The following is a 27,996-nucleotide window of genomic DNA, read 5'->3' as shown; positions in this document are numbered from 1 at the left end:
TAGTGGACATCGTTTTTTAACTCTTTTTAGGTGCGTGTATATATACTAAGATAAGCACCCACTGTGGCTGCTATGTTTGTCTATCCACATGAAACAACTTGCCTTCCAGTGGACTGACTTTGAAATTTGTTGGGAAAGTTCTGTTTTCATGGAGATACAGTGGTGTGAAAAACTATTTGCCCCCTTCCTGATGTCTTATTCTTTTGCATGTTTGTCACACAAAATGTTTCTGATCATCAAACACATTCAACCATTGATCAAATATAACACAAGTAAACACAAAATGCAGTTTTTAAATGATGGTTTTTATTATTTAGGGAGAAAAAAAATCCAAACCTACATGGCCCTGTGTGAAAAAGTAATTGCCCCCTTGTTAAAAATAACCTAACTGTGGTGTATCACACCCGAGTTCAATTTCCATAGCCACCCCCAGGCCTGATTACTGCCACACCTGTTTCAATCAAGAAATCACTTAAATAGGAGCTGCCTGACACAGAGAAGTAGACCAAAAGCACCTCAAAAGCTAGACATCATGCCAAGATCCAAAGAAATTCAGGAACAAATGAGAACAGAAGTAATTGAGATCTATCAGTCTGGTAATGGTTATAAAGCCATTTCTAAAGCTTTGGGACTCCAGCGAACCACAGTGAGAGCCATTATCCACAAATGGCAAAACCTGGAACAGTGGTGAACCTTCCCAGGAGTGGCCGGCCGACCAAAATTACCCCAAGAGCGCAGAGACGACTCATCCGAGAGGTCACAAAAGACCCCAGGACAACGTCTAAAGAACTGCAGGCCTCACTTGCCTCAATTAAGGTCAGTGTTCATGACTCCACCATAAGAAAGAGACTGGGCAAAACGGCCTGCATGGCAGATTTCCAAGACGCAAACCACTGTTAATCAAAAAGAACATTAGGGCTCGTCTCAATTTTGCTAAGAAACATCTCAATGATTGCCAAGACTTTTGGGAAAATACCTTGTGGACTGATGAGACAAAAGTTGAACTTTTTGGAAGGCAAATGTCCCGTTACATCTGGCGTAAAAGGAACACAGCATTTCAGAAAAAGAACATCATACCAACAGTAAAATATGGTGGTGGTAGTGTGATGGTCTGGGGTTGTTTTGCTGCTTCAGGACCTGGAAGGCTTGCTGTGATAGATGGAACCATGAATTCTACTGTCTACCAAAAATCCTGAAGGAGAATGTCTGGCCATCTGTTCGTCAACTCAAGCTGAAGCGATCTTGGGTGCTGCAACAGGACAATGACCCAAAACACACCAGCAAATCCACCTCTGAATGGCTGAAGAAAAACAAAATGAAGACTTTGGAGTGGCCTAGTCAAAGTCCTGACCTGAATCCAATTGAGATGCTATGGCATGACCTTAAAAAGGCGGTTCATGCTAGAAAACCCTCAAATAAAGCTGAATTACAACAATTCTGCAAAGATGAGTGGGCCAAAATTCCTCCAGAGTGCTGTAAAAGACTCATTGCAAGTTATCACAAACGCTTGATTGCAGTTATTGCTGCTAAGGATGGCCCAACCAGTTATTAGGTTCAGGGGGCAATTACTTTTTCACACAGGGCCATGTAGGTTTGGATTTTTTTTTCTCCCTAAATAATAAAACCATCATTTAAAAACTGCATTTTGTGTTTACTTGTGTTATATTTGACTAATGGTTAAATGTGTTTGATGATCAGAAACATTTTGTGTGACAAACATGCAAAAGAATAAGAAATCAGGAAGGGGGCAAATAGTTTTTCACACCACTGTATCTCAGAGTTTGCTATGTAAATGTTTGAAATTGACACCCGGTCCCGATGGCAAAGCAGATTCTCAGTACAAGTCAAATGCTTGGAGATGTGCTGAAGTTGTACTTCAGCTATACCATCTCTCTTTTCCTGTTGCATAAAATAGTTAACTGTAAATGTTAAAAAAAGTAACTTTACCAAAAATTGAATGCAAAAGAGGAGTTATGTGGGCACAATTTTATAAGCATAAAGAGAATAAGTATATAGTCAGTATTTATGTTATGTAAAAACAACCTTATAATTACATTTGTACATTATAATAAATTAGTATTTCTTTGGCACTATAATTTATTGGCAGAGCTGCAGACCTGTTCTCCATTATCATCTGAAGCAGCCACGAATTTTACCAAAATTATTATGTTTAAGAAATTTAAACTACAATTAGTAAAAGGTCCTCCACAAACTAAAACTAACAAAATGACATCAATCATTGCCATTTTTATATCACTTGAATTAGAATCTGCCTTATAAGAAAGCTATTATGCCACCAAAAGCCTATTTGGTATATGCCTTTGACCATATGACACAGTAAGGTCCTGCTAAAAAGTTTGTATTATATTAAATATAATCTGGCATGCATATAACTGCATTTTATTATCAGTTATATTTTAACAGTGTATTTATATCAGTGAATATGATGCAGTGTTAAAAACTATTTAAGCAAACATTGACTATTTGAAGCTAAATCTTCAAATGCACCTGAATGTTATTTATACATTTTCTAACTTGTTTTCCCTTGTGGTTTATTGTGTTAGAATCTCCTTGTTCCCTTTTGCCTTGTCACATGAAATCAGTTTCTGCTTAAGGCAGTTCCTTTTTTGGTGATTTACTTTAATGGAAGGTATCGTAATCTCAGTACTGGTATTCAGTTAAGGAAATAACTTAGTTGAGTAAAATGCAAAACAGTAAAGAATTGAGCCAGTGTTCTTAGAGGCAATATCACAGGGCAGTGGAGTATTACAGATTAACTTGATGATAGTGAAAGTCTGTTGATGTGGTCTTTGTCAAAACAAGTCCGTATTTCTCAACACAATACAATAACAGCAGAATGCTAGCTTTGTTGTGAAGAGCCAGAGGCGCCTGCCTCACGGGTTTGACGGATATAGAGCTTGTTCATTCTTATCTATGGTCTGTTTTGGGTGTATTTTGTTCTTAAGTGCTTTTGTCATAAATGCTGCAAATGAGAGAAAAGAGTCTATGTTTCCTGTGTGCCTGATGATTCAACTGTATCATGAACTCTGGGCACATATGAGTCCTTCTATATGAATTGAGTTGGACTACATACTTAAAATAGGGAGGTGGTTTAGAATGTCGATGAATGGTTAAAAATAGTCACATTTGAATTTTTTGTCATAGTTGTTAACAGGTATATAAAACCTATGCATGAAAGGCTGAATCTGAAGTGACAAGGTTATTGATCAAAATATCCCCTGTACACTTCTCTGTAATGATGAAAAAAACCCATAATCACTAAGTAACATACTTAAATGTTATTAAAATAAGTCATTTTGATTTTAGAAAATGCTGTTCTCTTTCAAATTGTAAATATATACCAGTAGCAAAGGTTTGAATGAAGGGTGTATGATTGCCTTATAATTCCAAAGAATATAGTTGATAGCACATATATATGAATATGTATATATGGATCTCCTATTTGCAATTAGCTTTGGAATTTTAACCAAGCTACCATACCTTTCAAGCTTTTCCTCTTCATTTAACTACACAGTGATTGCGTTACTTCCTCACAGTAAGAAGATCATGGATTCGCGTCCTGGGTCCTCCCTGTGTGGTAGCGCTTTGAGTAGTGAGAAAAACATATAAATGTAATTAATTATTTATTAACTATGGTATTTAGAGGAGCCTGAGAGGCAGAGAATTCTACATTTTAATATGCAAAAAGAATGTCTTCTGTACTAAGCTGTCTTTGAATCTACCACACCTTCTTTTATTCTCATTCTCATTCATTATTCTTCCAAGTTTCTATCATCATTTTTGTCTAACACTATAATCCAGGCAACAAAGTAGATTTTTTGGAATGCCTTAAAAAGAGTAGAATAAAATGTAAAAAAAATGCCCTCCCCTCAAAAAAAAACCCAAAACTATAGACAACTTATTTGTTACTCAAACTGGTATTGCTCGTCTGCAGTAATTTAATGTTTATTTGCTCCATTTTCCAAAAAATTCATAGTTGCCATTTAGGACTTTTTTTGAAACAGTAAACTTTTTCAGAACTTAATTCTTTATGTAATTAGTAACAGTCGAAAATGAATAAATTTTGAACCTTAAACAAGAACAGAACAATTAAAATAAAAAGAAAGCTACTCAAAAAGAAACTAACAAAGTAATAAAATGCAATAAAACAAAATTAAAAATTGAAACAAAAGCAGTGAGATAAAAGTATAAATATAAAGAAAACACTAATATTAATCATGGCAAAATATGAAATCCCAGATTAATACTTCTAATGTCAAAGGTAAAATTCAAGAATCCAAAAGCAAGTCACAAAATACAGCAGCAAAGTTTTGTAATGCCTGATGAACAGCTGAGGTTAAGTCATCTAGCATCCATTGTTTTTTGGTGAAAATGTAAATAATCCTGGATTTAGAAAATGGTGATTTCTTTCTTAGCAGTTATGACAGCAATCAAATACTGTACATTCTGTATTCTTTGATGAGTTTTTTTTTTACAATACTCATGAATAGTTCTTACCATTTTTTCCATGTAACATTTGACAGCTCAGTAACTTTCGACAGTTTTCTATCACAAGTCCTGCTAGGGCGTTTGTAACACAACATTGAAATTCTTTTTCTGTCTTCATTTTTTTGTAGACTTTCTTTTTTGTTTGGTATCATTGTACAATTACATGACCCAGTTCTTGTACAGATTTAACTTGCAAACCGATAGCCTTGCATTCTCCTTAAGAATTCTACAGCAGTACACCAAAGAGATCATGTTTAAAATCTTTCCGCATTTTTCCCTTTTCTTTTAAAGGGTGGCTTTGGCTGTTGACCAGGGTTCCATTTACAGAGATGTCACTGACAAATAATTAAATAGTTATAGCAAAGTATAATTAAATAATGTGAAGAATATCTTTTTACATGTTGCAAGTTTTACATGGAAGTCACATTTAAGGACTAGAATTACTAAAATCTCTTCATTCATCAGTTGCTTTCACTGACACAACCAGTGTATTGTTGTGTGTGAATAATTACAAAATAGTTTCTGAGTTTTCCACTAATTTCAAGACAACCATCATATCATGCGTGATTTTTGTTGCCATTTGAGGTAAAGAATGTTGGAATATGAACAGAACATTGTGCAGAAGTGAACACACAGTCCCTATTCAAAATTTCATAGTGGTGATAAATAAATAGAGTTTTCTTCAAGATTGGTTTCCACACGGCCTTTATCCGAACCTCAGGTTTTGGGCTAAATGCCAAAGGTGTATAATTCCAGAATGTATTACATCAGGACAAAGTAACCTTGGCATTATTAGCACACTGCCATGAATGTGTTCACATTTTAGATATGCATTATTTTAATTTTGCTCTGACATTTTGTCTTTTTTCCTATAGCTGTTTTATTTAGTGATTACATTGATAGGGCATGGATAATCATTAATTTGTTTAAATGGTTCTGTTAATAATAAACCCTTCTTTCCCTTATCCAGTGTGTACAATCTGTAATGCTACTCTTGGTATAAAACCCCTGAAATTTCATTTACAAAAAAATCAAGCAAGCAGCAAGGGATTTGAATGTTAGATACTAAGCTAGTATTCTTAGGTTTATGCATTTATAAACCATACTATAAAATCAAGCACTGATAATAAAAGGACCTTTGCAAATACTATATCTATTAGTATTGTTAGAGAATGTAAAGAAAGAACATTATTTTTATATAGAGAAATTCAATATTAAATGTCTTTTTAAATACATTTTTTTTTTACCTTGGAATTTTTTGAAGAGGATGCTAAAATGTATTTATTTATTTAAGAAACAAAATATAATAAAATTAGTTGCAGAGCGATATGGATTTTTTAGATTTAATGAGCAATAAAGATGACCAATTACAGATACATAATGTTCTGCTATTGGGGGGGGGGTGTTATAATATTAGTTTTCCTAGGAAAATCAAAAATAAATGAATGAAAAGAAAGGCAAAAAGTGCATGATTTTTCTGTTGTACATGCTTTAATTTAAAATTTAAGCAGGTTAAGAAACAGCTACAAATAACACCCAATGCAAAAATTGTAATTTCTTCTACAACTCTATGATGGCCAGTGCAATATTCTATGCTGAGGAATAATGGTCTGATAGCATCATTTCAAGAGAGGCCCACTGAACTAACAAGCTAATTAAAAAGAAAGGCTCAGTAATGGAAAACATTATGGACCTCCTGCAGGTAGCAGTGAAGGAGAGAATTAAAACAAAACTGAGTGCTATTATGAACAATGTTGCACATGCTTTCTCTGGTACTCTTAACACAGAGTACTTTCAGCCAATGAATTATTTTGCAAAAGTATGTCAAGAAACGCAGCTTGGGCTCCTTTATACCAACAGCAATATGCCTGTATGATGCCTCATTGTGACTGTGACTGCAATGTCGGAAGTATTTCTTTCTTTCTTTTTAAATTTGTCTTCCTTTTTGTCATTCTAGTGTGTGCTTTGACCATAGTGTGTGTGTGTGTGTGTGTGTGTGTATATATATATATACCTGTTAATCCCAGCTTATTGGGCCAGCATTTTTATAAAGACAATCTAGATTTCATAGTTGGAACGCTTATGTTACATTTTATAGATCAAACCAATCAGGAATGCATACCTGTCAGCTGTAGTGTTAATGGGAAAATTTTGGTTTGTGTGGTTTAAAATTAGACATCACCTTAAGATTTCAGTATACTGTATGCCAGGTAGTACACCACTAGCACTCTATAAATCATCAAGCACATTTAATATGTGTAAGCCTTCTAGCTATTTTAGCATTTTTGAATAATAATTTTCCTTAAGAATTTTTTATTTGGTGGGGATAGGAGGTACTGTATCTACAGTAAACATGATGTAAATAATTTAGTACTTTACAATAATACATATATGAAAGTAATAAATTGAAATCAATAAAAAACAAAAAACATTGATGATTTAAATGCTAGAATTTAGCATTTTTAGCTATGCCTGCAAGCTGTGAAAATAGCATATTGACACTGACATGCCCTAGAAATCATTAGAACTGGCTATAGAATTAAGGTTGTGTAATAAAAGTACAGTGTAACAGAAATTATTTTTAGAGCAAAACACTTGAACAATTTATTTAAAACTGAGCAGTTTACAGGGTAGGGTTGCGTGTTACACCGGTAATGGAAAGTAGCAAAAAAAAAAACAAATTTTAAAATGGTATGGTACCAGTATTTTGGGATTTTTGATAACCAGAAGTAAATATCAGCTTTTCTTTCCGTCCCTTCTGCAACACCTTTATTTTTCCTATTGCAGTAGTGAAAAAATGTCTGTTTTGTAGACATCATGAAATGAAACTACACACTTAGATGGAACTTCACAGGAGAAAAATGCTTTGATTTGATCTGGACCTTTGGTGTGTAGTGTGACACGATGCACCAAGGAGGTTGGAATATAATGGGTTTTTTTGGAGTTATTTGTTATTTACTTTTGAACCATTTTGGTACTGGTACTGTGGTCAAAAAAATGTTATCAATACCAAAGTTAAAATTTTAGTACTGATTGAAAACTATTACAGAGTTAAAGCTACCTGTCATTGGGCATCAAAATCTTGGTAAGATATGTTCATTTTGCAAAATGTTTTCCAAAATACATAAACCAATTGATGTAAATGTTTCAAACTGCACAGTTGCTCGTCTACAATGTTTGTCATGACCATTGTATCTTCAAGTTAAATATAGTTAAATTATATACAGTGTATTGTTACAGTGGTTATCCCTGCTGTCTCATAGCTCCATAGTACAGGGTTGCTAAACATAGTATTTACACCTTCACATTATTCCCACTTTTCATATTTAGTACTGTATTGTAGTTCTGTTTGCTGTAATGTGTGATGTTTGTGGTGCATGTGGTCAATAGTTATACATTAAATAAATTGATTGATTGATGTGTGTAGCTGTGTGAGCATGAATTTGTAGCCATTTTTTATAATGTTTTTGTTTTGCCCTTGTTTAAAATTGTTTTGTTTTGAACAGATAATCAGATGAAAATCAAAGTAAAGCTATTGCTTCTCTTCAACTTTCTATTTCCTCTGTGAAATAAATAAAAAAAAGTTTACTATAGTCACATAAACAGTCATGTTCTTCTATTGTTTTGGGGTCTGGGGTTTCCATTATTTAAGTTTGTTTCTTGCTGTCTTGCAATGAAATGTTTTTGACAATATTTAGATTAGGTATTTTGTCATTATGAAAAATATTGCAAGGTAATAATGATATATCTCTGTGCTTTTTTGTATATCTATGCTTGAGGAATAAATATAATATTTATCTCTTCATAATCCTACACTGTCTTCTTTACATGACTCCATTGAGCATTTTAAACAACTTCTTTTATGGTCTGATAGAATTGTAATTTTAACGTTCATGGGCCTTGGATTGATTAGGACTTTAACTTAGGCTTTCAGAAAACTATTGAGAATTAAAGCAAATGTCTTCCTACAATGGTAGTATGCTTAGGTTCACATTGCTAAATTATTGCTGACCGTTAATGTTCTTTGAAATGGACATGGGGCCTATTTATAAAATACTGAAAATACTGTTAAGTTTAAATGAACTGAAAATTGAGGGTTCCTCTAACCCCAAGACTTCTCAAGGACTGTGAAATTTTCAATTTTGGGTGAATTTATAGCTTATAGAAAGCACAAAGCCACTGTTAGAAAAAGTGTCATTGGTACTCAGTGTCTCAAGCAGCATGTGATTGTTTAAACTTGCTAATTTCTGATGACCTGTACTTGCTTAGAAAAGCAGACACTCACAGTTGAGCAGAAACTAGGTCATCTACTGTATGAATAGTTGACTGTCAGTGAATTCTAGAACCAATTTTGCAATCATAGGTATTTGGTTTGTTTTTGTTATTCCACTTATGTTCATGCATGTTTAAAAATGTTTAAAAAATAAAATATATTGTTCATTTTGCATCTTCACGTCTCATCAAATATTTTACAGTAGTGTTCAAATCAAATTGAACATCTACAGTATAATTTTTGTCATCCTCTGGTGCTTGTGGTGTTTGGCATTGAATCACCACTAAAAGCAATCTCTTCCTAGAGCATGTGAATGGAGCAGTTAAAAATGTCAAGGCCTAGAGAAGCCATCTTTGGCTGCACATGGATAATCCCTGTGGGAATTTAATTTAGTGTCATCTCCATAAGTAGGCCAATGGGGATTTGCACTGACTGCTTCACAGCACCGGCTGGCAAGTTTAGAATTAAAGATCTGGCACATTCAGCATGCATTTCAAATACTTTACAGTACACAGAGCTAGCTTTTATGCCAGTAATTTCTGGGCGTAGTTGCGCATAATTGTCTAGTAATGACATGTAGTAGTCTGAGTAATTACCCTGGTAGTACCATGAAATTACATTGTCCATTCTGTCCATTTTTGTTGTAAAAACTTGCCATAAATTAGCTGAAATATTACATTCAACTTTGGGATAACAGTGAGACATTTTCAAACTTAGTTATAATGCAAAATGCCCCCGGTAATCTCATGGTTCCATTAGTGCTTCAGTGTTGGCTGAAAACAGAAATATCGCTTTGGTATTATGGAAAATATAATAAATTAAATATGAAGAACACTATCATGTAGGATAATCTTATCTTGAATAGTCTAATTACATCATGCTTGGAAACAGACACTGCAAACAAAGATCATACCACCTTTTAATTTTGACCACCATCATGTACGACAACCAGTTCTTACTTAGATTCAATGTGTGATCCATTGCAGCAGTAAAAAAAAAAAAAAACACTCAAGGTTTTCTACAATGCTGAGAATTGAAGTCTTTTTGTGCAGTGCTACCACAATTTCTTCACTTTTCAGATTTTACAACAAATAAAAATCTGTTAAAAAACCAGTCTAGCCTCATGCCCTTCCAAACCTGAATGCTGTCAATATCACGGTATCAATAGTCATAAGCATATTCTTCATCATCACTGAGGTGATGCCCAATGCAAACAAATACTAATGCTTCCTTAGGCTCCCAATTCATTAGTCTCCTATGAAACTGTCAACCTTCTTTCTCAAATTTAAATGCTGTACTTTCCTTCCTTCTTTGCTGGACGAGCTGCTGCCAGTCAAGCATGTAGCCCCTTTCAGCTATTGAAGTGCTTGCACACTGCTACTTTAACGTCCTGCCTATAATGCGCTTTCTGAACTCTGCAGTTCTTGATTTAGGGAATCACCACAATTTAGATTTTTGAGGCTTTCATTGCTACATAAAAGCTGGTTTTCAAAAACAAGTCCATGTTCCTTAGACTGTTAACTCCCAATACCTCTTTAGTATGTTAGTATGTTAGGTAATTCTTAGAGTTAATTCACAGATCTTTGAACAATTAGCTCAATGAACCCACTTTAATTAAAGAATAAGTGTTTGCATGTCAGTCTGGATGCTATATCTTTGTCATTCCAAAAGATGGTGCATCACAATTCAGCACTGATTTAAAGAATCTCATACCAAATCGTATAAGAGAGACATATACATTGCATTTGTCATTCTGATAGATGGCCACATTACAAGCATTTAAAGCAGCTTTTATCCCATACCAAATGGCATATAACAGAGACATATGCACTACATAGTTGACTGCAAATTTAATGCTGTGGTCAATGTTGTTTGCTTAGATTTCAACCCATTTTAGAGGTAACACAGCTAATACTGCATAAAAGGACTAATGGGTCAGCACAAGACTGGAAGAATTGTACCAATTGTTTAAAAATCATGCATGGCTTAATTTAATAAAATAGGAAAATCCTCCTGGTCTTTCACAAATGTTTTTTTTTTCATTATTGAATTAGTACAGAAACTAAAATATAAAATGTATGCATGCCTTGAGAATACAATGATAGTGATGTGACCAATCAATGGGACGTGATAGTTTTAACTTGTACTGTCATGTCTTTGAATGGGGGAGTTTTTCAACTTTGCATATCCAGGTTATTGTTGGGGAGAACAGGCCACATAATTGATAAACCTCTATATTGCCCGCATATATATTTGTGGCTAAGCTTATTTTTGAAGTACGATACCAATGTGCCAAATAATATGTCATGTAATGAGTTAACAGAAGCACATAATCACAGAAATATGCAGTCACTGACACCACTAAAACAAATTACTTTGTTGCTGAAAAAAAAACATTTCTGTCATTTTTTGGGTTTTTGAAGTCAAAGTAATTTTTTATAAATGTAGGAAAAGCGTACACAAAGTGCACTTGAATGTGTGTTATTAACCAGGCATTGTGTCCTCCAAGAACTGGTGAAAACAACACAACAGCAGATATCAAAAACCTGACAAAGTTGACAAAAATGAAAGCAACATCAGAAAGTTTGTGTCTATTAAAATACCATGATAATCTTGGTACTCACTGATTCATGTGACAATTTTTTAGTAAGTAATAGTTATTTTTCTTTTACTGAAATAAAAATGTCAGTGAAAAAAATAGTACATACACATGGACAGATAAATTAATTGGTCCATGATGATAACATCATTCTCATTCTCTATAAACCCTTTGCTGCAATCCCTTCAAGCCTGTAAAATCCCCCCAATTTGCTCATACATCATTTCAGCGTGCTTAAGTAAGCTATAAATTTATATTAGCAAAAGACTAGTCAAGTATGTGTTCTTTCCAGTTTTTAGCAAGTTCATCATGGCTCCTAAAAGGAAACCCTACTTTGTCTTGGGCAACTGACATTAACTAGTTTCATTAGAAAAAAGTAACAGGTTTGTTTAGCACAAAAATGGTGTTCCCCACTTTCTTACTGAGCATTTCTCTATTTATGTAGCCGGTCAAATATAAGCTCACAAGTAGCCTGTTACGTACAATCTCTCTTAGTTTATATTTCCATTGTGCTTTTTTTTTTTCTGTCTGTCACAATTTTAATCTGAATTCTGGGGGGAAAATATTTAAACTGATTGTTATACCTCATTAACAGTTATTGTGAAATTAAATAGCAGACTTTATAAAGTGTCATTTAGAAGGTGAGAATTAGACTTGCATGTCTGTTCCAGTGAGAGTTTTACCACAGCCAGCATCCTCAGCAGTAGGAAAGTCAGCTTGTGAGGCTTAGCCAATTCAGTAACAGCTCTACTCAGAGGCAGCATCTACAGACACTGCTTTGCCTATATATTTTTTAGTTTAATACATTGACTATTAAAGATTTACCTTTTTATAACTAAAACTAACCTGTGATAAATCAAAAGTGTCTAGTGATGACTGACATACAGCGGTACTGCCGTTAGCCAGGTGTATTTAGACAAGTAGAAGAACATTTAAATGTTAATAGCAATTTCTTTAATAATGCACCAGAAATATAGAGAATTTCAGTTTGAACTTGTGTATAAATAAACTATAGGCACCAACTCTTTCAGCCTCCAACCCTCAATTGGGTACTATAGCCGACTGCAACAAGACATTGAGGAACTCACTGCCTTTTGCCCAAACACTAACTGAATAGGTCTGAAAATCCTAGTGATGCATTCACCTTAGCTGTTCCATTTAGAAGTTGTGCATGAAGGTCTCCAGCGTTTTCCAACACTCTTTTGTGTACAAGCAGATCTCTGTACTACAGTTCAATATTAGCAAATTTTTGTGTTTTGTCACCAGAACATTGTGTGAAATGCTAGTGTTATACATGACTTTGATGCCCTGTCTGTCTGTCTGTCTGTCTACCTGTCTATCTATCTATTGTTGAAAACAAAACTGAATGATATAAATGTACTTATTCTGACTATCCCTTGTTTTAGGCATTTTTGGAACTTTGAGCGAGTTTGTGTCAAGAATATTTTGACCCTTTATCAAAAGAATATTTAATTCCCCTCTAATGTGTCGTGGTATGTTGGTCATTTCCATAAGTGGATTGAATCGATTCAAGCCTTTGTTCACTTTGCATTTAGAATATGCTCCTTTTTCCTGCTTACCAGTGTAGCACATCTGTGGTTATCGACACAAGCATTAAACAGCACTCTTAACTGAGTTTGCGTAGCTGCACATCTGTTTTCAATCTGAAAGTCATTTGAATCCCCCGTCTTCCTCTAAACCTGCCAGCAGCAGAGCCAGAAGCTGTCTTGTCTGTATTAGAGGATCAGACGTGACAGGAAATAGATTCATTCTTGTGAAATATTAATAATTCTAGCCTTGAACTGAGGATTGGCATGGTCTGCAAATTTTGCAACAGCTCCACAGCATGCTGAGAACAGGCGGGTTGCTCAGTAAAGTAGCTGAAGTGAACTGTTAAACATGAAAGTATAATTTAATAATAAGTAGTGTTTCTAGGAATTAAACTGTTACTTTTTTCCATCAGTTCAACTTCTTTTTCATTTGGGGATGTAGAACATGAGAGACTATTGTGACTTTATAAACAAAATTTAAGTTTTTCAGTTTTGTTTGCTGGCCTGTTTATTTGAGTGGTCAAGTGGTAGATGATGCGCATGGTGTACAGCTCCTGGATCAGGTTAGGTCAGGTCTGGTTGGAGAGTATGTACTGGTACGGCACGTTGCCACATCCACCACATGACCCAATTAGCACGGAATTCTGGTTGCCATCCCCCCAGGCAGACACACGGTCCAGTCCTAATGAAAGGACCATCTACAGTATATGCCTCAGCCAGATGTTACATGGGTGTCCCATTTGCCTAGTCCAGCCGCTTGGGTCCTCAACATTGAGGATCCTACAAGCCGGATCACTCTCAGGGAATTGTGCCACATGGTTGTAGTTCTGTAACTGACACTCTCTCACAAAGTAGGTAATGTGCCTCATTTGGGACCCTAAAGACTTGGACCTTCATCCTTTTGCATAGATATTGGGAGTGCCACAAACCACTTTCCAGTGAACTCATTACCCCTTCCATACTCTCCCAATCCGTCTATTTACTTCATAGGAAGAGTCACCAGAGACATGAATGTCACTGCCGAGTTAAGTAAACCTCTCAATGAGGTTGACATTCTCTACGACACACTGCTGATGGCCGTGCGCAAGAGGTCAGTCAAGGCCTGGATCTTGGTTTTTATCCAGGACACTCACAAGCCCTCACACTCAGACTCCTCACTCAGTCTCTGAAGAGCCCCACTCAGAGCCTCCATTGACTCGGGGAAGATCACAGCATCGTCTGCAAAGTCTGGATCAGTGAATCTTTCTTCACTAACAGATGCCCCACAGCCGTTGGACCAAACAGCCCTGATGAACACCCAGTCAATGTAAACACTGAACAGCTTCTGGATACTGGGTTTGAATACATCCAGGACACTGTTTGTGGAGTTTGCTTTTTCTCTCTGTGTCTGCATGGGTTTTTCCTGGTATTACCTGTTTACCTTTATACCCCAAAGGTGACCAGGTTAGGTTGATTGCAACCCTTTTAAGTTGTTTGGTGAGTGTAAATGAGTGTATTAATGTCTGTTCTGTTCTGCTCTATAATGGGCTTATAACCTTTCTATGCGTGATATTTGCCTTATGTGCAGTGTTGGCAGGGTTGGTTATAGCTCCTCAGCAGAGTAAAACTGAAATACCCAGAACCAGTACATAGATGGATATGTGGAATTTTCTTTACAGTATCATACAGATTCACCAGCTTCTGTTTTTAGCTATTTCCATGTCTGAATACCATTTGTCTGCATATTTAATATCTCTGGAACAACCAACCAATCAATGTTGATGACAGAAGAAGGTATCTAGTTTTGCACAAGTACTTTTTAAATTCAACAAGAACATTTATACTCTTTTGACATATAGGCTCATTATAATGCTTGTCAGGGTCACCCTCAATACTCTTCTTTTTTTTTTTAATCTGATGTTCATACAATTATTTAAAAAGCTTTGCCCAACCCCCATCCACTCCTCATAAAAAATATTTTAATTGTCAAAGCTCATCTTGCATAATAGATACAAACATACATGTTCCTTCAATACAATTATTTTCTCATGTTACTTTAGTAATTAAACCCTCTTTTGTAGTTACATTTTGCAGATTAAAATACTGTAGAATTATCTGTAAGTGGTTAATTTATTTAATTACGTGATATGCTTTTTTTCTGGTCTTGAATACCATTTTTTTCTCTTATCAGGAAATAAAAATAGTTCAACAAAATTAAATGGACGTGTACTGGCAAGCAATTGGATGTTTTTGTACTGTTGATAGTTTAAAATACAGTATGTTCTTTGGAAAATGCAAACATTCAATATACTAGCAAATGTGAGATTTTAAAACTTATTTTAGATCGCCTGAAAATTAGCATTCTGAAGGAAAATGGTAAATGATTAAAAAAGAAAGCAATAGAATACAAAATAATTTTTCATACAAACTCTGGTAATTGTTATAATAAACCTGTATTTCAAATAAGGTTAACTTTCTGATATACTAATACATATCTAAAGGCTTCAGAAATTCAGGAGAAAGCTGTTAACTTCACATCCATAATGTAGTGCTTTGGCCATATCACAGCAAATATATATTCTGTGGTGTAATCTTATTGGTCAGCCTGCAGTTTTCACTTGGGATCAATCAGTGCTTAAATTTTAGTGGGATTCATTTATTTACAGCCCCCTGTTTAATTGGGTGAATGAAATGGATAACTACTGCTGCTTTTTCAAAACAAAGCAGAAGGGTATTGTTATTGTCAGTTTTATCTGATGACAGGTAGCCAGTGCCTTTTGCAGGGCATACCCACATATACATCCAGTTACCAGTTAACTTCACCTTTGCTTATTTAGCATATAGGAGGCGAATGGTTGTATATGAAGGGTGAATGAGTAAACTCTATGCAGCAGTGGCGGCTTCAGCTGTAACAAGTAAAAATTGGGACAAGTCTCAAAGTATTTGTGTATCTCTGTACATTTGTTTAGTTTACATAGATGACAAAATGAACTTCTCTATATGTTTAGCTATGTTACCCAACTTCGCCTAGGAAATCAGTCTCAGTTATAGTCACTTTGGTTAATCAGATATATCAAAAGTATTATGTTACTAAGTGCTTTTCGGTATATATATTTTTTTTTTTTGCCGGGGCAAATATTATTAGTTTAATTGAGCTGCTTACTGTTGAACATGCTAAATACAGTCCTATATGAGGTTACTGTGAAAGAAATTGCAGCAGATCTCCATATTAAAGGGCATCACCAATAGCAGTATTCAGTAATGTTATAAGGGCAATTTAAAGTTGATTCATTCAAAGATAAAAATCTTGATTCTCCATTAACATCAAAGCCTAAAATTAGTACTGCTTCAGTATACAGTATATTAAATACATGTCTACCAACAAAAAAAAAGTTACTTATTTTTTACTGTTCTTATTACATTCTGAAAAACAGCATCTCCATCAGCAGCAGAAAAAATCTTGCTTCATTCTGTTTAATCATTGTTTGGCTCCATTGGTTGATTTCATCTGTGTTTGTTTTAACTTCAGAAGGCATATAACACTTATTGTTCATTGGTATTGAGAAATTAATGACAATATGCAGCTAGATATCAGTGTTGGCTTTTTTTAAAATGCAAGGCTACACACTAATAAAAAATATATAGTGTCATCGGTTTATCTCAATTTCATCGCTGCTTGATTTTTTTTTCTGTTTCTAACTGTGCCTGGTTCACCTAGTGGAACCTTGCTCTTCTAATAACGCTCAGTTCATTAAAGGGGAACCTCACCACTGCTGCCATGGTGTCCATGGTTCGTCAAAGAACTTAAAAAGGTAAAACAGGATCCTAAGACCATGAAGGCTAGCAAGCATTGCTCTAGATAAACACTGTAATCCAGCAAGACAATGAAATTGTTATCCCAACGTGGTTAAGGAAAAGAAAACAGTTTCTGCCTTTGATGACATATTTCTTTTTGATGCTCTTTTTTTAAATTTGAGAACACTGAGGAACTTGTCTGAAGCAGTACACTGGCTGATGGCAATTGTAGTCATTACTCGTGTGAGCGAACTCCGCTGAATTTTTCACCTCAAGTTCAGCAAAATCAAAGAAATGTTCACTAACTTCACTGAACTCTGCAAAATGCATTAAAGTCAATTGGGAAGGAGGAATTATACTAGTTTTTTTTCAAGTGTCCATTAAGGGCTAGTGAAAAGTGTGCTAAGTATGCTGGATTGATTATTGTGGCCAAATATGTGATCTGAGTTGTTGGGCAGCTGTGCTAACCACTGTGCCACCATGCCTCAAACAACTAAACATACATTCCTCACACTTTCTTTCTTTAATCAAGTAGAAATAAATCCCTTGTAAATAGTAATTAATCTTTTGTTTTTATTATTTTACAGCATGTGTTGTGTTTTCTGATGAGGGGAGGGGAATGGGGATGGTTCCTTTAAGGTTGGTTTTGAGATTGTTCCCAGGCACATAGCTAATTCACATGCATAATTTACAGTTTGGAGCTCTATACTAAATATGTATCTTACTGGACCACTTGCACCTGTGTGAAATTGACTATGCTCACGGCTGTGAGATTCTTTGAGTCTCTATCAATGTTGCATATCTTGATACTGGAATGTTTGCCATTTTCTGTTAGCAAAATTGATTTAGCTCTATCAGGTTGGTTTCATGAATCTGAATTTGGTGCATGGCTACATCAGTTTTTTTAGCATTATGAATTTGACACAGTGACATCACCACTTGGTGGGGGCTTTTCCTGTTTGTGTGTCACCATTTTGCAGTGTAGTACATTGATGCTGTGGTATTGCTTGTAGAAATGACTCCTCTTGTTAGTCAATTAATATGTGACCTGTGATGTCATTACTCAGTCTTTTTTAAAAGTGGCATACATAACTTGGTGACATAGCTTTGAGATTTTGTTTATAACAATACTTAGGTAAAAAGAAAACAAGCTAGAACTAGGACATTTGCGCTGTTTCTTGACTGTGTTTTTGCTCAAGGCGCTTTCAAGCAGATTTAGTGGTAGGTTCCTCTTGCTTGTTTCTTTGACTAAGTTTTAATGATTTGCAATTTTGGTTTCATTTACTCTCTCTCTGCTATGCTGTTACTTATCATTTTCCTGTCCCTGATTTTTCCCTCTGTTTGCTACTTTTCTTACTTGTTTTTCTACATTTATTTCAGCATTTTGGCTCCTTCTACATGCAGGATGAGTAAAGCTGGATTGAGACTATTTGTGAACAGTAATTATTAAGTCATTTCACAGATTCTTAATTGGACTGAGCTCTAGCTGTTGACTAGGTCACTGCAATACTGTACATTAACCTTTTTTGATTTTAAGTGACTCTCCTGTGGCTTTTGTAGTATGTTTTTGGTTGTTGTCTTCATCGAAGATGATTCTAAGTCCCAGTGTTCTTGTGGATTGCAGTAAGTTTTTGCCCAAGTTTTTTATATACTTAACCTTTTTTCTAATATCTTCATTTATTTTCTAGTCTCACCCAATGCAAATAGTCCCCCTGAATAAGATGCTGCCACCAATATTCTTTAATGTAGGAATGGTGTTTGCAGTGTTATGTGCTACGTTGCTATTGCACCAAACATAACACTTAGCTTTGAAGCATAAAAGTTCTGTTTTACTCCCCTTAGACCAAACAATCTTCTTCCATCTTTCAAAGTTTCTCACATGACTTTGGGTGAACTCCACTGAATATTTTCTTCTTTTCACCTTTCTGTACAATCCAGGTTTATGAATTGTGTGTGCAATTGTTATCTTATGCACAGTTGCTCTCACCATTGTCATGGCAGATTCTAATACCTTTAGAGTTGGTGTAGGCCTCTTATTACAGCTTTCCCTGCCTGGACACTCATTTTAGAGGATAGTCACAGTTGTCTAATATTTCTTACCATTTTTAATTATGGATTTCATTGTGCTTTGAAGTATATTCAGTGTGTTGAAAATTTTCTTATATCCTTTCCCTGTATAGAATGTTCCTTTGGCTTCATTGTGTAATGTTTCCTTGAAAATAAATTGACTAGCTGGGGAACTCCCAAATGTTTATCCCAGAAAAATATAAAAATTTTGTTCTTTTCTTTAAAATTATGGAGTGTTTGTATTGATAAATGACAAAACATCCCATTGAAATACACCATGGTTCTAAGACTATTACACAATAAAATATGAAAAAGTCTATGGAAGTAAACATATACTGCATATAAGTTATAACAAATGTGTGATTACCTACCTTGCAAAGAACACAACAACCTAGACTGTTATTACAGAAATTCTGAAACAATAGATTGTTCTTCAGCTGAGTGGTTTGGTTTCACAGAGGAAGCCACAAGGTAGGGACAAATGTAAGAAAGCAAGGATATATTTGGAGAATTAAATAATCAGTCGTTTGTGACATTTAAAGTTTGAATTAATCTAACTTGTCTGTTAAATGTTACTTTTAAGTAAGTACTATTAACCAGCTAATGTTTTTGATTGTAGTGATGTTCTGTAAATCTGAAAAACAGCAAATATCATAAACCTGACAAAGCGACTGGATGATAAGCTGTGATAAAAATAATGTCTGATGTTTGATTTTGTTCATTTATTAAAACATTATTTATTTGCAGTTTCTAAACAGATGTTATTGAATATATTTGGTAATTAAATCAGGTAATTTATATAATTATATTATTCCTTATAATACCATGCTATAATCCCCAAAACCAATAACCCTCCTTTTGCATTTGTATTTACATATAGAGACCTTTACCATTTAAAGTGAAATTGTGGTTAGTTCAGCATATGATTATAAATTGCAGATAAATATCGTAATTTATAGACTGGTTTGTGATTGGCTTAATTGTGTCTCTTTTTGAATACGGAAGAATTAAATTAATGGAAACTTATTTTTTATACGTACTACTAGAAGGCTCTGCCCACTGCTCGCTTCACTCGCCAAACCCTGAGCCGCTCCGTTAGAGAAAGCGATTGTATTTAAAGATATGGTACAAGCCCCCCTAGTAGTAGGCCGCCTCACGACTTTCTTGATATTTTAGTTTATAATTTAAAAACGGAATAGGAATCTGAAAATCTAACAACATCACATTAAAGGTCGATAAATTCTGAGAAAAATGATACCAAACATATATATGTAGGTTTTAAAATTAGTCGATCTAAAGCATGATGAATAATGTGAAATAAAATCATTGCACAAAATCATTGCACTTACAGGCATAGGATTTTATATATATATAGAGTAGATTTAAGTACCCTTTACAACGTACTGTCCTTTCTTTGCAGAGTTCGAGTTTCCTAGCGAAATATGAAGCAGTCTCACTGGCAAACCTTTTTATTTTCATTGTATTAGTGAATGATTTGAGTGTAGAAAATTTAAACAAGGTGTGAAACTAAATTGCTCACTTAATATAACTAAAGCCACTGTTTATTTCATTACTCCTCACTTTTTATAGCTTGTATATAAAAAAAGCTGAGCTATCATTTGTATTTCAGTTGCTGAGGATGTGGCCCGCTTATTTTGCCTCACTCAAAAGAGACTTTCAATAAGTTATCTAATGCAAGTAATGCAGTTGCTGATAACGTTTTTTCACATATAAATTTCAGAATAGATAAGTGATACAAGCTGAAAACCTAAGTTTATTTCTCTATGTTTGTGTGTGTTTGTATTGTGTGTATATATGAGAAGATAATGTTTTTTTATTTTAAATTATGCAGACATTATTCATTACTTAGCTTTTAGACATTAGTATTTTGGAGAAAATAAAGCTACACATGTAAAGAATAAAACTTTTGAAACAAACCACAATTTTCCGTTTTTGACTCATTAAAAACTTTATTTCATTCCTTAATTTTGTGGTTTTGTAGCCACAGGATCCTTGTGCTTTTTTGTGTGTGTGTGTCTGGAGCCTTGTCTAGCCAGCCATACAGAGTTTGTCTCTGTGGGGGAGGCAGAATGATAAAAAAATGCCCTGTTTTTGGCTTTCAAAGAAATAAGAAAAAGCTGGTGAAGATCAGTTTGGTGTTAAATTGTTAATTCTAAATTTGCCTATTCCAGCCCCACCTATGACTTGCACTGTGACACTAAGCAAGTTACTTAAATTACAAGTTCTCAGGGTATACAAATATGAAATTGACTGGACTGAGCATCTGTGATTTTTAAGTCTCTTCAGCTAATAATTGTCAGAAAAGAAATACAAATTAGTGAATCAGAATATGAAAAAGTTGAATTTGGTGTTACAGAAGTGAGCTATACTGACATATACTGTACTTGTTCGGTCCCCTAATATAATTGAGTAAAATAAATTAAGTAAAATCAATCAGTATTCAACAGGCCCAGTTTCTTTATAAAGTGGTATTGGTCCAGGGTGAGTTTCACACTGTGAAAAGTACTTCTTAAAATCAGTTCTTTTGTGTCAAATTTACTTTAAACTACTGATCAAAATCTTTCAACTCAGTAAAGAATTACAGAATAAATAGATGTGTTTTGGTTTCATTGGTAAATGTGAGATTTTCTATTTATTATAAGCGAATAAGAAGCAAATGGCAAGCTGATTAACTATTAACACTTATTAGAAACATAGGTAATTTTATTCTGTATATGTATCTATGTGAACCATCAACTGCTTATTTTAAGTGAATAATGAAGTGTATTTTGGTTTTTTTTTGGATGCTAAGAGTTGGCATAGATGATTATTTCATTTCACCTTTTGATTGGGCCACATATGCTCACTGTAAAGTACAAAAGAACTTTAATCTGATAAAAAATGCACAAGCTAATTTAATTTTGTTGTTCTTGCAGGGCAGCAATTGATGAAGTGGAAACTGATGTGGTTGAGATTGAAGCAAAACTGGACAAGGTAAAGCCCACATTCTTGCTGTTTATTTATATGTTTTCTTAATCCTCTGTGCTTAAATTTTTTCCTCAATTCAAGATCAGATGAATGCATGAAACCTAGTATATTGGCATACTCTAAGGATAGGCCAGATATCACAGCAGGACATGAGATAGAAAGAAAATGGAAACACTTAATATCTGACAATAAAAGAATTTGTACAGTTTTAAAAAAAATGAAGTCTGTCTAATAAGCATACACTATGCAATAATGAGTATGTATCCTTAATTTAAATGCTGACACAAAAATGGCTTCTATGATAAACTTGGTAGTTCATTCCGGAGTTTGTGGGAGATAGAGATAAAAACTATGACTTGTACAGTGGTTTTATATGTCCCTGGAGTTTTAAGCAGGCCTGCATTGTGAGATCACAATGTATACTCTGGAATGCAACATTAAATAAGTTTTCTAAACTAAGGACATTGGAGGCGAATACATTTATAACTTTAAAACGAAGATTTTATTGGCTATAAATTTACATTGGATGTCAATTTATTTATTAAAGAACTGAAGTCATATAACGTGAATAGCATGGCTATACACTATCGGTCAAAAGTTTTAGAATGCCTCAGTTTTTCCAGTTTATCTTTAAATGTAATCAGCTGATATACAATGAATGACCTAAAATGGTCAAAAAGTAAACAGTAAAGTGCCAGAGGTTTCTATTTAAAGTTTAGGTTAGAAAAAACTGAAAAAAGGAATATTATATATATACAGTCATCCCTCACCAATCGTGGGGGTTACGTTCCAGAAACCCCGAAAGGTGAAAATCCGCGAAGTAAAAACCATATGTTTATATGGTTATTTTTATATATTTTAAGCCCTTATAAACACACTCTTATAAACATTTCCCACACGGTTATACAGCATAAACCCTTTGTATTCTCTTAGGTATTAGGTAAAATTCGTTGAAATTATGTATGTAAACACACTGTTTATATACAGTAAAACCTAAATATTATGCGGTGTAGCTATTCCCTTCCTTCAACATATCCAAAACTTTTCCCTTGGCAATTGTTAGCATCTTCCGTTGGCACTTGGGCACGGCCCCTGAAGCAGTAGCAGGAGCAGATTGTTTTGGAGACATAACGAAGGGCTTGACTATGCACAAAGATAAACATAAAAGAGCACAAAAGTTAACTCTTTACACAGCGAAATACGTTGATGCTGAATGAGTGAGACGAGACTTCCTGGTTAACACAGCGGAATCAAATTCGGCAGTCTGTCGCTGAGCCAATCAGCACACAGGAACTTAACTGCATGCTCTGATTGGGTAGTTTCTCAGCCATCCACCAATAGCGTCCCTTGTATGAAATCAACTGGGCAAACCAACTAAGGAAGCATGTACCAGTAGTAAAAAGACTCCTTGTCCAAGCAGAAACCCGCGAAGCAGTGAAAAATCTGCGTTATGTATTTAGATATGCTTACATTTAAAATCCGCGATAGAGTGAAGCTGCAAAAGTCGAAGTGCAGTATAGCGAGGGATTACTGTATATATATTATACTAGCAAAATACCCGCGCTTCGCAGCGGAGAAGTAGTGTGTTAAAGAAGCAATGAAAAGAAAAGGAAACATTTTGAAAATAACGTAACATGATTGTCAATGTAATTGTTTTGTCAATGTTGTGAGTGATGAGTGTTGTTGTCATATATATATATATATATATAGATATATATATATATTTACACACACACATAAACATATATATATATACATATCTATACATATACACATATATACATACATATATATATATCTACATATATACACATACATATACACACACACATAAATACATACACACATACATACATACACACACACATATATAAACATATATATACATATACATACATATCTACATATATACACACACAGCTATTTCAGATCAGTGCAATACGCTGCTTGTTAAAACGGATAACTCCGCCTTACGCAAGTCTGCGTGGATATTATGAACTATCGATTTGTTCAAGTTCTATTTAAATTTTAAATAGAAGGAATTTTTATTTAGTCGACAGAAATATCTTTGGTAGGAATGGTAAAACAGACAGGAATATTATTCGTGAATAAATCAACTCAAACCTTAAACAACTTATAATATTTTGCTCTCCATAAAAATATATCCTGTCTAAATTATACAAGTTAGAAATAAAGTAAACGTTAAAAGAACAAACATTCAAATTTCTTTACTCTTATGTAATTTTATATAAAAAATAAACTTAGATTTTAAATATCCCAAAAGATTTTGCTCTCCATAAAAATATATCCTGTCAAAATTATACAAATTCAAATATGAACATGCTGCATAACAAAACCTAGAAATATAAATAAAATGTGTTCCTTTCAGCAATAACAAATCAAATCATTCAGTTGTCTTTGCTCATATGTCATTTTAGAGCTGGACGCCTGGCATCTTTTTTTGGCCACAGGTTCGTTTCTGTTTGGTGTGAGGTTCTGTGTTGTGGAGATTCTCAGGATGGATTGCAGGTGCTCATCAGTGAGGCGACTCCTGTGTGCTGTTTTGTTAGTCTTTATCACTGAGAAGAGCTTCTCACACAGATATGTGCTACCAAACATGCACAAGGTTCGAGCCGCATGTAGACGGACTTTTTGTTCTTCAAAGTCACCAAAGCGCCGTAAACTCAGTGCGCCAGTTTATCAGCAAAGTGCGATTTGGGAACACCGTAGTGACGACTTGGTTTAACATTACTTGGCAACAGGGAAAGTGGGGCAAGGTGCACTGGTGCATTTGTGTCTCCCATAAAAGCAGCTTCACTTGAAATCACTTTGTGATTGTGCACGGGTAAAAACGTCCGCTGAAGTGTCAGATTCTTATTTAATTATCTGCTTTCTGTATCTTCTGCATTGCATTCAGGTTACCCTGATGTTTTGTCTCATAGTGCCGCCTTAGATTAAATTCTGTAATTACAGCCACATTAGCTCCACAAATGAGACACACGGGTTCAGTAAACATATACTCAGCCTCCCATCGGTTTTTAAAGGCTCTATTTTCAGAATCAACTTTTCTCTTCAGCATCGTGTGAGCTAGCTTCGCAATAACTTGCAGCATCATAAGGTAGACTTGATTAACGCGTAAGTGTTGGCAAGGCAGCTGAAGCGCTGCATTATGGGATCTGTAGTTTATTGTGTTACCAGCGCTTCATATACCCGGCTTTAATAACAATAATACAGTATATAAAATGATCTCGGGCGGATATAATTACACGCTGGCCGGATGTGGCCCGGCCCTTGAGTTTGACACATATGGACTAAATAGAACTTGAAAAGATATATTTTTCAAATGTGATCGCAATTCAGATAGAGTTGACGCAAGCACTACAGCCTGCATGCCTCAATAAGTCATCCTCCCTCGCTCTTACTTTTTACCGCTCATCTAATGAATACACTGAGTATGGCTTTACCAAAACAATCATTGATGGCTAATAAAGTATCCATTATTCGAGTATGTAGATCGGGTTATATATATATACATATATATATACCCACGTATCGCAGCGGAGAAGTAGTGTGTTAAAAAGCTAGAAAAGAAAAGGGAACATTTTAAAAATAACGTAACATGACTGTCAATATACAGTATTTGTTTTGTGAGTGTTACTGAGTGTTGCTGTCATCAAGGATTTGATTATCATTATTTCTTTCAATCAGGTTCGTATTTGTAGGATGTGTTGTGTTCAAGTTACATTCCGTGTTTGTCAATCGCTGTAAAGATGACAGGTTTCATTCATCGATTCGCTTCTTACTGCATCAATAAACAGCTGTCTTCTTCTTTATCTGAGACCTGACACACTGCATGCACGGGTTTTTTACACTGTCTTCCTTTAGCGGACATTGACTTTTTCCAACGTGTGCTTTGTTTCGCAGTAGTTGGATTTATGAATATGCTTGTATGTATCAGACGCTTCATATTTTTGCTGCCTTTTCAATTGTGTAATTCGGTTTTGTTCAGCTCTTTGGAACTGTTGCTTTTATCTGTGCACTGCGCCAGTTCACGGAGCCGCTCGGTGTACATGCATCGAAGGTTCCCAGCTGTGCTGGTGCCATCTCGTGCTATGTCCATGGCTGTATTTAATGTTACCTTAGTCCTGGCACTTAAAACTTTCTCTCGCAGTTTCGCTGAGTTTGTGTCAAACACCACCCTGACCATCTCATCTTCCTCTCCATAAGCACAGTCCTTCACCCGTGAATATTTAGTGGCAGTTTGCTATTGGATTGCCGCTGACGGACGGCCTTATATGGGCAGGCACTAAATTACAAACGCCAGCGGCAGCCTGTCTATGAACTTAATTTAAAGTGTAGGTTTACATCGTGCTTTGTTTCCAAAGTAGCAGAACTCATGAATATGGTTGTATATGTCACTCGCTCGCTTCTTATTGTTTCGCTGCCTTCTCAATTATATAATGCATGTTTTCTTAAGCGCTTTTTTGAGGTCTTCCTGGTTTTCTATGTACTGCGTGATTACGGGAGGCGTGATAATGTCACACGAAACTCCGCCCCCACGTCGTTGAAGCTCATCTCCATTACAGTAAATGGAGAAAAACTGCTTCCAGTTATGACCATTACGCGTAGAATTTTGATATAAAACCTGCCCAACTTTTGTAAGGAAGCTGTAAGGAATGAACCTGCCAAATTTCAGCCTTCCACCCACACGGGAAGTTGGAGAATTAGTGAGTGAGTGAGGGCTTTGCCTTTTATTAGTATAGATATATCAGAATATTATAAACTGCCTTCTTCAGGGAACAACTAATAGGCTACAATATACAGATGTTATGCAGCAGTTAAAGAAAATTAAGTCTTGCAAGCTGAAGCAAACAATTTGCACAGGTGTCCCATCTTCTGTTGATTACTTAAAAACCCTCTGTCTGTCTTAAAGCAGAGTTGGAACAGATTGTGTTACTACACCCTTTGAAGTACTACTTGGACAACGTTCCTGTGATAATGGGAAGAAAATGGCAATTAACAAATGAGACAGAGCATTATTACCCTTAGAAGTGTAGACCTTTCATTTAGAGAAACTGCAAAAAAAAATCAAAGTGTCACTGAGTACAGTGGTGTCCTACACAATCCAAAGGCAATTATAAACTGCAAGAACTCTGATAGGAAGAAATCAGGCATACCCAAAGTCATAACCCAATCAGAAGACATGTTTCTGAGAGTCACCAGCTTGTGTGATAGGTGCCTCACAGCACAACATCATCAAGCACAGTTTTTAACGGTGTTATAAAAAAGCAGGTTTGACAGAGCGAGTAGAAGTAAGAAACTGATTCCTTAAAGAATAAAATAGGGCATTGAAATACCAGCTGTGATCTACTACAGATTGGAAGAAAGTTTTATGAGCCAATTAATCAAAATTTGACATCTTTGGTTCATCACGCAGGGTGTTTGTACACCGTCAAGTTGGTGAAAGAATGGCTCCTCAGTGTGTGTCAAACATGGAGGAGGAAGTGTGATGGTCTGGGGTTCTTTGGCTGCCAGCAGAGCTGGTGACTTGCACAGAGTGAAAGGCATTCTGCATCAAAAAGTTTGGCTGTTACATCAGCAAAAGGTGGCTACTTTGATGAATCAAAAAATTGAATAACATTTTTTACATTTAATGATTCCTTGGCCTACTTTTTATTTGCCATTGTATATTTCTTCTATGCCTTGATTTCATGAAACATTAACTGCATCCAGTTAATGAGGTGTTCTCAGATTTTTCACTGGTTGTGTAAATTATTAGAACAATATAAAAAAAAACAACTAAAAAATCTATAATTGAAAAGAATCTGAGGTAGTGGCAATACTTTTTTTCCACTTTTGAAATAAAAAAAATAAATATTTTGCTCACCCTCTGACCCAGGCACATCTCAAAGTGCATAAAAATTTTAAAAAGTGCACAGTAATAACAATAACATTTGTTTCCCTTCTGAAATATGAGATCCTCCTCCAATTTAAAGGGGTGGTCATGACAGGCAAGGGATTGGGGTTTTTTTTCATAGAACTTAAATTATTTAGTTCACTTGGTTTTAATTACATTTATGACAAAGGTTAAATTTGAGTTCCACAACAACATCTTTCTCGTGAAATTTTTTCCCCCAGAAAAAAAAACTACCTGATTAAATGTTTAAGAGCAAGGCTACATGTTCTTGAGTGCCAAGTAATGAATCATTAATTATAATTATTACTATTATTTTTTT

The 27,996-nt window shown here is 35.0% G+C and overlaps 1 protein-coding gene across 7 annotated transcripts in view; it reads left to right on the top strand.

Moving 5' to 3' along the window:
- acap3a (ArfGAP with coiled-coil, ankyrin repeat and PH domains 3a) overlaps positions 1-27,996 on the top strand; it is a 125,787-nt gene that overhangs the window by 29,493 nt on the left and 68,298 nt on the right. For all 7 annotated transcript variants that reach the window (XR_005634040.1, XM_039755743.1, XM_039755744.1 and 4 more), the window contains exon 2: positions 21,709-21,766. Coding sequence is in view for 6 of the 7 variants with exons in the window: in XM_039755743.1 (XP_039611677.1) it covers positions 21,709-21,766 (58 nt within the window). In the remaining variant the exon portion in view is untranslated. The remainder of the gene's footprint in view (positions 1-21,708; positions 21,767-27,996) is intronic.

Source organism: Polypterus senegalus, chromosome 6 (assembly GCF_016835505.1).
Source record: "Polypterus senegalus isolate Bchr_013 chromosome 6, ASM1683550v1, whole genome shotgun sequence".
NCBI classification, from domain to species: Eukaryota; Metazoa; Chordata; class Cladistia; order Polypteriformes; family Polypteridae; genus Polypterus; species Polypterus senegalus.
Note: the sequence above shows the minus strand (reverse complement) of the source record. Positions and strands in the feature narration are given on the sequence as shown.